The sequence below is a fragment of the Enhydra lutris genome, unplaced genomic scaffold (genome assembly GCF_002288905.1).
Source record: "Enhydra lutris kenyoni isolate GAN:26980312 unplaced genomic scaffold, ASM228890v2 scaffoldscaffold33, whole genome shotgun sequence".
In the NCBI taxonomy this organism is placed as follows: Eukaryota; Metazoa; Chordata; class Mammalia; order Carnivora; family Mustelidae; genus Enhydra; species Enhydra lutris.
In genome coordinates, this window is record NW_019154117.1 from 6333285 (window position 1) to 6346108 (window position 12824).

Genomic DNA, 12824 nt, shown 5'->3' on the forward strand with positions numbered 1-12824 from the left:
CTTGGGGACGCCTGGGTGGCTCAGTGGGTTAAGCCGCTGCCTTCGGCTCAGGTCATGATCTCAGAGTCCTGGGATCGAGCCCCGCATCGGGCTCTCTGCTCTCTAGGGGAGCCTGCTTCCTCCTCTCTCTCTGCCTGCCTCTCTGCCTGCTTGTGATCTCTCTGTCAAATAAATAAATAAAATCTTTAAAAAAAAAAAAAAATCTTTTTTCTTCGTATCAAGGGCTACACAGTGAGGCAGTCCCACCTCCCTCACTGGGTCATTTCCGGGCTTCTAAGAGCCTGTAGTGATCTAGTCCACCCTTTCCTGGTTCTAAGGAACATACACCGCCCCCCCCACATCGATGCTTCCATCTTGTTTCTCTTCTCCAGGCCCCAGGCTTGGCCCACTCTAGTCTTATTTCTTCTCTGACCATCCAGGTACACTGTGGGACTGGTGGGCTCTTGCCCCACGAATCTGCAGGACTCCTGTCCTCCCTCCTTTCCAAGCTCTTTACAAGAGCCCTCTCCAAGAGGCTTCCCCAGCCCCTCCACCTAAGGTTGTTTTCCCTCCTCTTGCACTCGTCTCCCTGCCCTGCTCTGTGCTTCCCCACAGTGTCAGCTGCCCCCGATATGGGGTACTATAGGTGCTCACGGGCTCCCTCCCCTCTAGAGTAGACATTCTGTACCACACTGGTCCTAGAGCCTGGAGGAGCATCTGACGCTCCATGAGTACTCGTTGGGTGAGTCAGTGTACACCAGCCATGCAGCTGAAGGTTCAGATTTGTCTGGATAAAAGCAAAATCAATTCATATGCTCTCTTGAAATACTGAAGATGCTAACTATTTGCAGTATCCATAACAGTGGTATTGTTCTATATTTTTAAGGTATTATGTTTTTATGGAAGCAGAAGGTTGATATTATTCTACACCTAAACCTCTCATTATGATTTTTCCCCATTCAAATTACACTCACAATTCTTTTTCATAAGGAAATCAGATAAATTTGGCCTATTCTTTATTACATTTTTACGGCTTGATTTTTTTTTCTTACATGAAACTCTTTAATATATAAAGAATTATTTTGTTACTGTGATAAAATGAAGATCTAAATTAGGTCGGGCTTTTTTTTTTTTCCCATGTAACTTACTGTTGGGTTTTTGTTGCTGCTAATGACATGAGTTTTGCTTTTAATTATGCTCTGTTGTATTTAAAAAGTTAACCTATGTATTTTCCTCTCATGTACAATCTATAGGCACCAGATCTCAATGGATATTTCTCAGTTATCTCCAAGATATCTTCCTGGTCCTATGTCTGTATTTTAAATGCACCTTCAGGGGCGCCTGCATGGCTCAGTGGGTTAAGCCGCTGCCTTCGGCTCAGGTCATGATCTCAGGGTCCTGGGATCGAGTCCCGCATCAGGCTCTCTCCTCAACAGGGAGCCTGCTTCCCCTCTCTCTCTGGCTGCCTCTCTGCCTACTTGTGATCTCTGTCTATCAAATAAATAAATAAAATCTTAAAAAAAAAAAAAAGCACCTTCGAATCTGGACCGAATATTCTTGAATTTCTTTTTGTTATCACTACAAGTTCCGATTAGATACAGAGCAAATAAAAGGAAGCATAATAGGAAACTGGGTTCCCAGAAGTAGAAACTTCAAAGACTGGAGTCCAGTCCTTCTCCAGCTGTGTTTTCCAGAATCCCTGCCAGGTGTTATCAGGGTTGGCAAAGTAACCATCATTGACTCTCTGTGAGGCCCAATGCCTGACCCACCACTGTTGCTTAATAAATACTTGTGAATTGCATTGCATTGAACCTTAGGACATGATGCCTTTCCCCAGAAGTACTCTGAGGGACAGCTTTCCTTTCTCACGTGTCTTCTGTTTTCTCTCTTAGTTGCGGTCCAGCGCAGAACTCCATCCCGACCTGCTCTCGGACTGCCTCACCGTGCAGCCCCTGCAGTCGGCCCCCTCCCCGCACGACACTGCTGCTGATGGGGCGGTGGGATGCTCCCCCGGGCCGGGGCCTGACCTCTATCCAGGTAACCACAGCAGAGGCCGCGTCAGCTGTCCCCTCCCAGGCCCTTCGCTCTGGCTCAAGGGAACACTCACATGAGAATAGTTCTCCTAAGATCATCTGTAGTTTGCTTTCTCAACGAGCTACAAGTTGCCCCCTCCCCACTTCCCATCTGATTGCTGAGCTGAGTTGGCAGAAGACTGTTTTTTCTCCTAAGAGACACAGTAAAATAATACATTAGCTCTTGTAGTTCTGGGCTTCTGCCAAAAGTCCAGTGTGCCCGGCTCTCCCAGGTATCTTAAATTTATTAACTTGATTGAGACCCAAAGGAAGTGTTTCCCCCTTACTCAAGTAACAGGCTGCATGTGGGTTTCTTAATGGAACAGTTATTGTCATGTTTGCATTTCAAAAGGAAGCCCCAGGTCTCTAAGAAAAGTCTCACATCAGTCAGCCACCTTGTAAGAAGGGCTTGTCAGCTACTGGGTGGGGTGAGGGGAAGGCACTCCCAGACCAGTGTCCTTCTGCCCATGTTTGAAGAACAGGTGACTCTATATTTGGAAATTTTCACCTATGTAATGAAAACTAGGAAAGGATTAATACGCAATAAGAAAGTTGTTTGTTTTTTTTTTTGTTTACTCTGTTAGCCCAGATTTTGGTCCATTTTCCACTCTCTATAATGATTCTGTACTTGTGCAAACATAATTGGTTGTCATCCTCACATATGGAAAGCTCTTACTGTCATGCTATGAATATGAAAGCAAAAGTCCCACCAGCTCCACACTCCAGACGATGGGGATTTTCGATTATCTGTGGATCGCAGGTCCCCCTGCCACCCCCATCTGATTCCCAGGGTTTTGGCAGCAAACTGGGCTTTTTCCCCTCTTTTTAAAGGTACTAATAAGCCATAGAGAATTAAGAAGTTATTGATGCATAACACCAGAATAGAAAAAGCCATGCTTCTGTAACTTTCTTAACTTTCCAGTTCTCAGCTGATCTGAAAGCAGGGGAAAGGGCTGTAAGCAAATATTTTGAGAGGGTCTGTCCAAGACATCCTTGATGTTGTCCCACTGGTGAGTTGCTCCAGGTACCTTCTCTCAGAGAAAAGCAAGCCTCTGCCCTTTGAAACCCTAGGAGAAGGGCAGACCACATCATACAGAGGTTGGGGTGCAGGTACATACACATGAGATCTACCAAAGCACAATGTTATCAACTCACGTAAATATTTTGTATTAGATATATACATGAGAAAGCGTGACTCGTTTTTGTTTGCACATATGTCTGTTTGATTTGCCAAATATGTGATATGTGAACACTTATTCTCGCACATTTAATTAACAATCGGTTTACAGCAGTGTATACAGCATTTCCCTAGTTACTTCAGTCCAGAAATCCGTGATCTTCCTAAGGACCTGGTACCCGGCGGTTAAGAGTCCAAGCTAACCAGACTTGATTGAAAAACAGCCCGGCGTCTAATGTAGGTGGTTTCTCGCAATGGGCTAGTCTCGCTGCACTCCCACTTGGAAATGGGTTTGGGAAGCGTGGCTGTCTCTCTCTGTGGAAAACGTTAGTACCTTCGCCGTGTGTGTAGCTGACTTTCAGAACTTAGGAGTCACACTTCTCCTGGTGCGTGCTTCGTACGGCTGGCAGTGTTGTTCCCTTTTTTTTTTTTTTTTAACGTTGAACCAGCTTTGTCAGTCCAGACAGATTTCCTTTTTTTGTTCACGACACTTTTTTTTCTGTATTGGGTCTTCAAAACGATGATGGGCTCTTAGCTTCGCACCGCCAGCCGCCGCAGGCAAGCTGCCACAGTGGGCGAGGAGCCTGCATTGTCGCAGTGTCCACAGAGCGTCTTCAGAGTGCCTGGAATTTTCTGTGATTCTGGGAACATTTGAAGCAGGCAGGTGGCCATGCTCTTGAACTCTGTTCTTGGAATTTTACTTCTTGGGTCAGTGTGTAGCTGAAAGTTTATCTTGCCTACTTCTCTCTTCTTTCCTTTCTCCCTCGGGTCCTATTTCACTTTCTTTGTTCTTGCCTTTTTTGAAAAATTGATTAAGTCCTCTGTTTTGCTGAATACACAGCAAACCCAGAGCAGAACCAAGCAGGAGGAAAAACTACAAAACAAAAATGTGTTAAACCTTCCTTCCAAAGTTCTAGAAATGCACGTGCCGGGAGTGCATGTTTCTACAGGTTTCCGACCTGTACCAAAGACCTATGGAAAGAAGTCAAACAGTGAAAAATGCCAAAGGAAAATGAAGCTGTTCCTCAGTTAGTTAAATGTGAACTCTGAGGTGTTAAGGCAATTTGACAAAGATGAAGAGTTGTTTGAATGTAGGGGTGCTTGGAGCCATTCCTTTTACCTGCTGCCACACAAAGTCAAGAAAATATTTGTTTAATGATTGTCAAGCACTTATACTTCTAAGTGCTAGTAAATTGATTTATCATAAAAATATTTGGTCGGAAACCCTTTGAGTCTGTGTGGTTGTAGGATCAGAAGCAGGTTCACAGTGGGCACTAAGACATTTTAGAAACCACACGACTGAAGACTCGTGGTTCGAAGAAGTCACAGTTTTGAAATGGACATTTTTAGTGGGTTGGTAAACAACAGTTTGTGAGATTCCGAGAGACGGAGAGTTTGCAGAGCACTAGGAAGAACAGGGAAGGTGTCATTTCTGACACATACAAATCTTACAAGTCTCCTGCCATACTGACTTCCCTTACGGAGACCGTTTTCAGTTGATGAGACAGAATTTGATTAGGAAGGGTTGCCGGAAAAGACTTGCATTTCTGTGGAAGGAAAACAGGGCTCCGGGTTCAAGCAGCTAAAATATCACTTGAGGCTGTGCTGAGGGCTACTTTACACTGAGGCGTTTACTTGCCTACTATTCTGAAAATCCCAGGGCTCCCCAGACCTGATCCTGAGCTAATTGGAGAGCAATTTGGTGACCCAATGGAAAGCCTGGGACAAGGAGGAGCAGTTCTCAGGGACGGCTCACTTAGGTTTTCTGCCCTTTTGTTGAGAAGTTCTGTACCCTAGATATCTAGATAATGCCCCAGACTAGCCTGTAAATTTGGGTGATTTCTCTTATCATCTGATGGAAAAGTAGTTCACAGTCAGTAGATCAAGGTGGCCTCTTCGGAGGCTTAGTGACTGTGAGGAAGGTCTTGTCAGCTTCCTCAGTCAACTAACGCACAGACGAGCATAAGCAAGTGAGTCTGTAATACCATGAGAGTGTGGAGAATGCCGTATGGGAGAGGATCTGTCCCACGGGTGGTCCCAAAACTCACGGCTCCCCCCAAACAAAACTATGGATTCAGTAAAACGTGACCTCTGCAAGTGGCCTTAGCCATGAAGACAACATAGAGGCCAGCGTGGTTGAGATGTTCGAGTCCCACAGAAACCACCTGTCGAGTGAGCAGCTCGTGCAGCTGGAACAAGGAAATGCGCAAGAATGGGGGGACTGTATTGGTACCACTTGTTTTCAGTTATAAAATAATTATCATGTTTTAGAACTTGCGAGTTCTATTGAACTATTTTTATTTTGAATGTAATGTTAGATTTTTCAGGAGAAAGTATAAGTATAACGCTCATATTATAGAGAATTGTAGAAAAACAACAAAGACTCTTTTTAGGGCAGGAATTTTTGAAGTCATATATTGTCCTTCCCTTCCCCTCACCCTCATTACTGCGGAATGAAGCCTTCTCTCTCACAATATCATCGCATTTTATAATAAATAGCACCATATTAAATCTATGCAAGATTTAACATACTTCATGAAATAGTTAATGTTGCATTTTAATGCAATTTATGGTCTATGTTTTAATACATTTTCTATATTCTTAAGTTGAATACATTTGCTATCTTGGGGTAGCTTGCTGAGTTGTAGGGGTTAGAAATAATGTTATATAAAAGTGCCTCATACAGTCTACTTGCAAACAGTGGTTGTTAACTTAAGGACTTTATTAGAAGGTTCTAAATTGACACAGAAATTTCCCAGTAGGTTAAACTTTACAGAATTATGAAGATCAAATAATATGAACTCTATAAAAGCAGGCATAGAACATTATAGAAAATGCAACAGATATTACTTGCTTGATCTTCAAAAGCAGTGATTTGCTAAGAATTCACCAGAGGTGAAAAAGGGACAGAAGGACTTGGAACTGGCGGTGGCCAGAAGGAGGTAGACACTGGGCTTGCAGAAGTGATTTAAAGGGAAACATTTGGCCATATATTTCCCGTGTTCCTTCTGACATTGCTTTGAACTGCTTGTCAGAATCTCGTATTTTTCTTCACATCCCTTACATCTGTGGTTCATCTATCAAGTTGGATTGGGTATTCGGGGGGTTGGTGGGGCTTGGGTGGCTCAGTCAGTTAAGCGTCTGACTCTCGGGTTCCGCTCAGGTCATGATCTCAGGGTCATGAGATCGAGCACCATGCTGGCTGGCCCCTTCTCAGCGAGAGGTCTGCTTTTCCCTCTTCCTCTGGCTTTCCTCCTTCTCATGCTCGCTCTCTCTCTAAAAATTAAATAAACAAAATCTTTTAAAAAAAGAAAATAGTAAGAGCAGCATCAAGCCCTGCTCTTCTCAGTTGCAGACACTAGTACCCTTAACCTCTAGATTTCGCCCTCTACGGCTCTGAGCCAGTCCATTCGTGTGCATCAGATCACCTGGAAAATCTGGGAAAATGCAGGTTGCAGAGCCCCACTCCCAGAATTTCTGATTCAGTACATCTGGGCTAGTCCCAAGAATTTGAATTTCTGCCAGGGATCTTTAACAAATTCTCAGGCGACACTGGGTGCGGCTGGTCCAGGAAATACACTTTGAAAACTACTGCTCTGGATGATAAAATGTGGGAATGTTCCAGCAAAACATGATCTCAGTTGTGACAGGTGGGAGTTACATTAAGAACTGCCCATAATTAACAAGATGGGGGAGAGGGACCTTTCACATCTAGATAGTATATCAAATCGCCACGATGTATACTTGAAAATATGTTACAGTCAGCTATACCTCAATGAAGGTGAAGTTTAAACATATAATAATTGGAAAATTGGAGCAAAATCTATATGTGAAAACCACATGATGGAAATCTGTCCACAGAAGACAACATAATTTATAGCTAATATGCCCTATATTTACAATGAGAAATAGAATTATGTTGCTCTGGTACTTATAATTAAATACTTACAAAGATAATAAAACTGAATCAAATAGTGGGGAAAAATTGCCCCGTAGTATATATTTCTATTTCTCATTATAGGAAACCTACCAATGGATATTAAGCTCATCTCCCCTGACCATTACTCATTATTACTCCCCCCACTCATTACTCATTACTCATATTTTGATTAAGAGTGAGATCTTCTAACTACCCAACTGAAGAAAATTAAAATTGTGATTCCCAGACAGCACAGGCCACATTTGTATGTCTGCAGCTAATGTTAATGACTTTATATGTTTGCAAGCTGCTTAATTTGGTGCTTCAATTTCCCATATCCACTTACTTCCTTGTATTCATGTTAGTTTTTCACGCAAGATTAAGCTGCATTATTCAGTTTTATAATATGTACAGGTTTTTGCTATAAAAATATTTTTCTGTGGATGAGCAAAAATAGTTCCACACCTCGTGGAGGAAAAGAAGGTAGTAAAGCTGGGTCGGTTGTAGCTCTACACCCATCGAACAAAGTCTTGGTTGTCTTTGCACAGTTATTTCTTCTGTTCTCCTTTTGTGTTATTTTGCCGGCATTCGGACAGGTGTGAGAAAGAAGGGCCGCGTGCACTTCGAAGTAGGCCACATGCAGGTCTTGGGAAACAGGTGGCAAGGCAGAGAACTAGGATAGAATTTCTGGAATGAGGAGCTAATTGCTTTGCGATTAGGAGGTTATGGGCCAGACTTCTGGGTCCAGAGTCCTGACCTTCTGCTTTGACTGAACTGACCTTCTAAGGAAAGGGAGGAAGAGGTAGATGTGTCTTTCCCGTGAAGAACGAAGGAAAAAGAGAAGTGGGTGTTTTCACGGTGCTTGTCGTTCACACGGTGTCATTTTTTTGACACTTATCTGCACCCTGAAAATAAACTTGAGTAGCATAAAACTCAGAAGTGAAGGACGTGACTGAATTAGCTTGGATAGTATTTGTCGTGTTTTACTCTTAACGGGGAAAGGAAAACATGTCACAGGCACTGGCTGAAGAGGGCATCGTGGACCTGATTCATTCCCGGTGGCTGAGGGCTGGCGTCTAGCACATCTTCCGGAGCGTTGGAGGGTGACCTGTCCCTCTCAGGGCCCTGGCCACGGCTCACGGCAGCAAGGCCTCCTTACTGGCTGGCACCGATGCCTTAGAAGGTACAGCTTCCCCCTCAGCATCGTAACCCCCTTTTCCTAGGAAGTGTGGTGGCTGCACTGGCTTTCCTGACAGTTTCGTGACAGTTTCCAGACAGCCGCCTGGTCCCTCCCTTCGGCTCCAGCCCTGGTCTCGCTCCGTGAATTCAGCGGCTCGTGTCCGGCGTCTCCTCCGGCAGCAGCGCTGCGAACGCGCCCCACACCCCCAGGAGGCTGTGGACCCGCCGTCTTCACCGCAGCCTCCCCCGGGGAGTCCGTGAGAGTCCTCTTCCCCCTTCTCCCAGGGGCTGCAGAAAGTGGGATGTGTGTTCACTCTTCAGAGGCAAAGGGGGATGACTGTCCTCAGCATGTGGAGGAAATTGGTTCTCCCACTGGTCCACAGGGATGCATGTCACCTTTCCTGAGAAATCAAAGCTGTAATGCGTCAGCCGGCCCCGAACACGTTGTGTGGCTGGTAATGATGTAGGGTCCCTAGTTGTGCAGTTCCGAGGCCGTTTGGGGTGGGAGCTGCACCAACCCGTGTTTAGTATTCTCTTTTCTTAGGTGCTGTTGTCGGCCCTGTTTTATACAATACCTCTGACTGCCTGGGTGGTCGCTGTGTGCTCAGATGGAACATTAATAGGTGGCAATGTTCCTTCTTTTCCAACTCAAATTCGTTTCTCCCTCCCTGAGGTCAGTCGCCGGGTTCAAGGCCGTACAGAGCATTTGCCGTCGTCCTCAGCACACAGCAAGTGTTCAGCATCTGTTAGTTATTGTTGCTTTTATCCAAATGCCAGGACAACGTCTGCCACAGTTTGTGAAGGAGAGAGGGAACAGGAGCCTGAAGTCAGCCATCATGCCCCTGTGAGAAATGGGGCCCGCACGGAAGCCTGAACAAGTGGGCGATTTGATCAGCACGTTTAGTCGTTCACATAGCATTTCTAGGTCAAGGAAACGCCCTGGAGGTCTCTAACGAAAATCCAGTTGAAATTAGAAGCCTGTCACCTGGGCAGCAATGCCCCTAGAATCACAACGTCAAACTGTGTCTTGAGAAGAATTGGTTTTTTTAATTCAAAGATAGTTTTTTTCCGTTTATTTGTGTTTCTTTTAGAGGTAGTGTGCAATGGCAGGAAGGATGTGGTGCTCGGTCTGAGCTCCAGGCCTGGCTCTCGGCTCTGGGGAGCTTATTTCTCTTCCATGAATCGGTGGTAAGAAGAGCGGCTCCGAGGACCGACTCGGGAATGAAGGGAGACCGCGTGGGAGAGCTGGGTGCACTCCCTGCAGCGGGGGCTCCTTTCTCTTTTCCTTCCTCTTTGCTTAAACACTTAGAGAATCGCCCCCAGACCCAGTCCGTGTCTGTGACTGAGACTGGAACCCCTTCTCTGCCTTCCTTTTAGTGCTGGGAGCTCCCACTTGGGGTTCAGAAGTCACTGTCCTGAGATCGCATGTTCCTTTTGAGAAGAATTCAAGTCAAGAAGTGACCTCAGAACTCCGCTCTTCTCAGACCCATTTTCAGATCTATGAACCCGGCATTTTGGATTCACGTGGGCTGCTCATACAGAGTGTCAAGGGGCTTGGGTGAAAAGAGGGTCTGATCAGCAGGGACTTGGGTGGAGAAAGGAAGAAGTAGGACCAATGGCCTCACCCTACACAGTTTTACACCATCCCTGGTCAGCCTTGCCGAGGCAAAGCCTTGGTCCCTTCTGACGTCACTTCATAAATAGACTGTCCAGGCCATGCCCTTGATCTCAAAATAACCCCTGGGCATCTAGAAAAGTATTCTTGGCCATTTGCTTACCTCAAATTTAGTTTCTGTAATTCAAACATATTCCCATAGTCCATAGACAGCTCCTTATTTCCTATATGGCTTTTAGTAGCTGACTTACAACAGATAATTTATGATACTGTGGGCCACCTATGGCCTGCCTGCCTCCTGTTTTTGATGGCATGAGAGTGAAAGATGTTTTTAAGATTTGTGAATATAAAATGTAAAAAAGACTACTAACTTTTGGGTGAGAACAGTTGTTCAAAGAATTGAGGACATTGCCTCTTGCTAGCAATGCCTAAAATATTTAGTATCTGGCCCTTTACAGAACAGGTTTGCCAACTGCTGCTTTCCACTAATATCTGAGATGTTAATCGATGACTGAGTGAAAACAAGAAAACTTGTGGCTTCCATGTATTTGATCACGTTGTGTTTCAAAAGTCTGCCGATACGAGGGCGCCTGGGTGGCTCAGTCAGCTGAACATCCGATTCCTGGTTTTGGCTCTGGTCATAATCTCAGGTTGTGGGATCAAGGTCAGACTCAGTGCCAGGCAGGGACTCTGCTTGAGACCCTCCCCCCCCCCCTTTCCCCCCCCCCCAGTAATAAATAAATCTTTAAAAAATAAGATAAAAGTCTGCCAGTACATACAGGCTCTTTGATCCCCATAGCATTTTTTTTTAAGATTTTATTTATTTATTTGAGAGAGAGAGAGAAAATGAGAGAGAGCATGAGTGGAGAAAGGTCAGTGGGAGAAGCTAACTCCCTACTGAGCAGGGAGCCCGATGCAGGACTCGATCCTGGGACTCCAGGATCATGACCTGAGCCTAAGGCAGTCACCTAACCAACTGAGCCACCCAGGTGTCCCTCCCCATTGCATTTTAGATTTAGCAAATACTTTAGTAGTCTTCTAGCCCATGGGCTTGCAAGGATTTTTATAAGGCCCAGTATTTAAAACAGGTCCCAGCAGAGCTGTTTCCATTGAAGGAATCCAGACCACTTATTAAACCGCCTATAGCACAGCACCCCGTCTTCCTTCCCATAGTTTATGGAAGCCCAAATGTAGTGACTCCCAGATGGAATTATTACTGTGAAAGTCTTCACACTGTCAGCAGATATCTGCAGAGGCGGCCTCGTGCCGCAGTGGGAGACGAGCCCTCACTGATGTGGCTGCCTCTCAGGAAGAAGCTGCCGGAAGTCAGGCAGACTCCGCCATTCTGGTTATGGTGAGCCCAGGGCTGGCAGGGATAGCACAGAGAACAGCCACGGTTTAATTCTGCTAAGGTCTATTTTTCCTAAAAAAAGAAGAGGCTTAAACCCTTGACTGTCAAGGATTATGTTTTTTGAGATTTAGGCCATTTGTAGACATACTGCCTAATGCCCAGGAGAAAAGCAAAATTGTAAAAGATTGAGCATAGGGAGGATGCTAAAGTGTACTTTCTACCCAACAATAAGGGTGCTTGAAATTCATGCAAGTGAAGACTGAACCTTCCATCCCACAGGCGGAGGAAAGCTTTTAAACTCCTTAAGAAAGGTTGTAAATGAGCATAATTCATGATTACACGTGAATGACTTCTCAGAGACTATCTCTCTTGAGAGTACACTAAGAGGCAACCCTAGGCACCTGAAGGCAAAGTAAGAAAATCCTCATTACATGGGCAAAGTACAGAAAAAAGAGGACAGGGGCTCCTCTGGGGTCCCATTAAGTCCACCTTCATCATCTGGGCAGCTTTGCCTAGAGCCAGGGGTCAGTGCGCACTATGGTTCCCCGCTAATACCACAATTCCCCAAAGGGGCTGTTTCACTGAGTGGGGAAAGGGAGAGAGGTCTCTCGGGAGAGCTCAGAGTTGATAAATCAACTGTTGGGTTGGCCATAAGAATATTGCATTAAAAATTGGATTGGCTGTATGTGTTCCATGTCTGTTTCCAAGAAGTCTCCTCTGTGAAATGATTTCAAAAATCGCATGGAAGGGTGCCTGGTTGGCTCAGTGGGTAGAGCATGCAGCTCTCCATCCCTCAGTGGTGAGTTCAAGCCCCAGGCTGGGCAAGGGGCCTGCTTTTTTTTTTTTTTTTTTTTTTTTTTAAGATTTTATTTATTTGAGGGAGAGAGAGAGAGAGCATGAGGAGGGGAAGGGTCAGAGGGAGAAGCAGACTCCATGCTCAGCGAGGAGCCCAATGCGGGACTCTACTGGGACTCCAGGATCATGACCTGAGCCCAGGCAGTCGCTTAACCAAGTGAGCCACCCAGGTGCCCAAGGGGCCTACTTTAAAAGAAGAAAAAGAGAAGGAAGCAGGGGGAGAGGAAGAGGAGGAGGAGAAAGGGGAAGAGGAAGAAGAAATAGTCACATGGAAGTCAAGTAGGTGGGGTTGTCTTGTAGCATCTGAAAGTGAGGGCACCTCTTTTGTGGTCACGAAGGTACAGGTAGGAGGTATCTAAGGATTGGAAAACGGGGACCTGGAGGAACCAGTATTTTTTACTAAAACTGGTTTTTGTGGCCAAATCAGACTTCATTCCAGAAGTGGAGATGAGGAGCATTCCTGCAAGAGCTTCCCGGAAAGTTGTCCCCACCTGCGCCATCTTTCGTCTCTCCTTCCGCCCTCCCACCCTGCTCAACATGCGGGATAACATGACACACGGTGGCAGTACTGGGTTCCTGGCAGGGTCCTCTTTGTTCCTATCACCCTCCTGCCTGGCTTTGTAACGAACTCTCTGTGAGCAAGTGGGTTGGGAGGTGAAGGGAAGAGAGATAAGGTG

The 12824-nt window shown here is 45.5% G+C and overlaps 1 protein-coding gene across 1 annotated transcript in view; it reads left to right on the plus strand.

The window, feature by feature from the left end:
• Positions 1-12824, plus strand: part of LOC111153641 (GLIS family zinc finger 3) — a 425946-nt gene that overhangs the window by 361483 nt on the left and 51639 nt on the right. The window contains exon 6 of the mRNA XM_022512786.1: positions 1872-2016. Within this exon, the coding sequence (XP_022368494.1) occupies positions 1872-2016 (145 nt within the window). The remainder of the gene's footprint in view (positions 1-1871; positions 2017-12824) is intronic.